This window comes from Propithecus coquereli, unplaced genomic scaffold (assembly GCF_000956105.1).
Source record: "Propithecus coquereli isolate 6110/MARCELLA unplaced genomic scaffold, Pcoq_1.0 Scaffold396, whole genome shotgun sequence".
In the NCBI taxonomy this organism is placed as follows: domain Eukaryota; kingdom Metazoa; phylum Chordata; class Mammalia; order Primates; family Indriidae; genus Propithecus; species Propithecus coquereli.
The window spans coordinates 278,518-279,398 of NW_012149685.1; the positions used below are offsets into that span (position 1 = coordinate 278,518).

Below are 881 nucleotides of genomic sequence, written 5' to 3' on the forward strand. Positions count from 1 at the left end.
ACTGCTATTTCCTAAAATATAGCAGATAATAAATAATAAAAAACTGTCAGAAAATAGCTTGGGGTGGTATGGTGTGAATTATAGATAGCAACATCGGAATGTGGAAATCTATAGGTAAATAGTATGATTCCCATTTTACAGATTTTGAAACTGAGATACAATGACCTTAAATAACCAAGGCACATGTTTGGGATTCAAACTCAAATTTAATTGGCTTGTTCCAAAGATGTCTCTTTGTATTATGCACATTACTTTTCTGCTATTTTTCCAGGTTGTGTTTAAGGAATCAGATAGGATTCAGGTCCATCTAGTTACATATTCAGGACAGTTTAGTTAACATAGGGTATTGTTTACTCAGTTGTAATATGCAATATGTATCCGAGAGTGGCATTATTTTGACTCTGCTACTGTGTGTTTGTAGGTGGGGTGGCAATATAGTAAACTGTATTTAAATTACAATTAAATAGTAGATATTTGAAGTCACTCAAAATTGCTCTACAATGTTTTTTTTTAAGTGGAAAAATACTATTTTAAAGGAAATCACAATTTGGTTAATTAATAAAATGTTTACTCTTCTTTTAGTTTGAAGGTTTATAAATGTCTCAGAATTTAGGTAGTTATTTTTTACCTTTTGTTTTCAAAAATACAGTGCCTTTACTTTCCCGAATTCTGCCTTCTGATGCATGTAAAATATACAAACAAGGTATCAATATCAGGTAAGGTGATTTTATTTTATTTTATTGAGTAAAAGAAAATTGAGATTTAGAGCACAGTTTTCTTTCTATATTCATAGTTTACATGTGTTTATAACTTAATACATTAACTGCCACATGAGTTGTATTTAACTCACACTAGTTTTGAGCCCGGGGCCTCATGAAGCA

At 30.6% G+C, this 881-nt stretch overlaps 1 protein-coding gene across 1 annotated transcript in view; it reads left to right on the plus strand.

The window, feature by feature from the left end:
- ANKRD13C (ankyrin repeat domain 13C) overlaps positions 1 to 881 on the plus strand; it is a 136,325-nt gene that overhangs the window by 79,492 nt on the left and 55,952 nt on the right. The window contains exon 3 of the mRNA XM_012652673.1: positions 650 to 716. Coding sequence (XP_012508127.1) covers positions 650 to 716 — 67 coding nt within the window. The remainder of the gene's footprint in view (positions 1 to 649; positions 717 to 881) is intronic.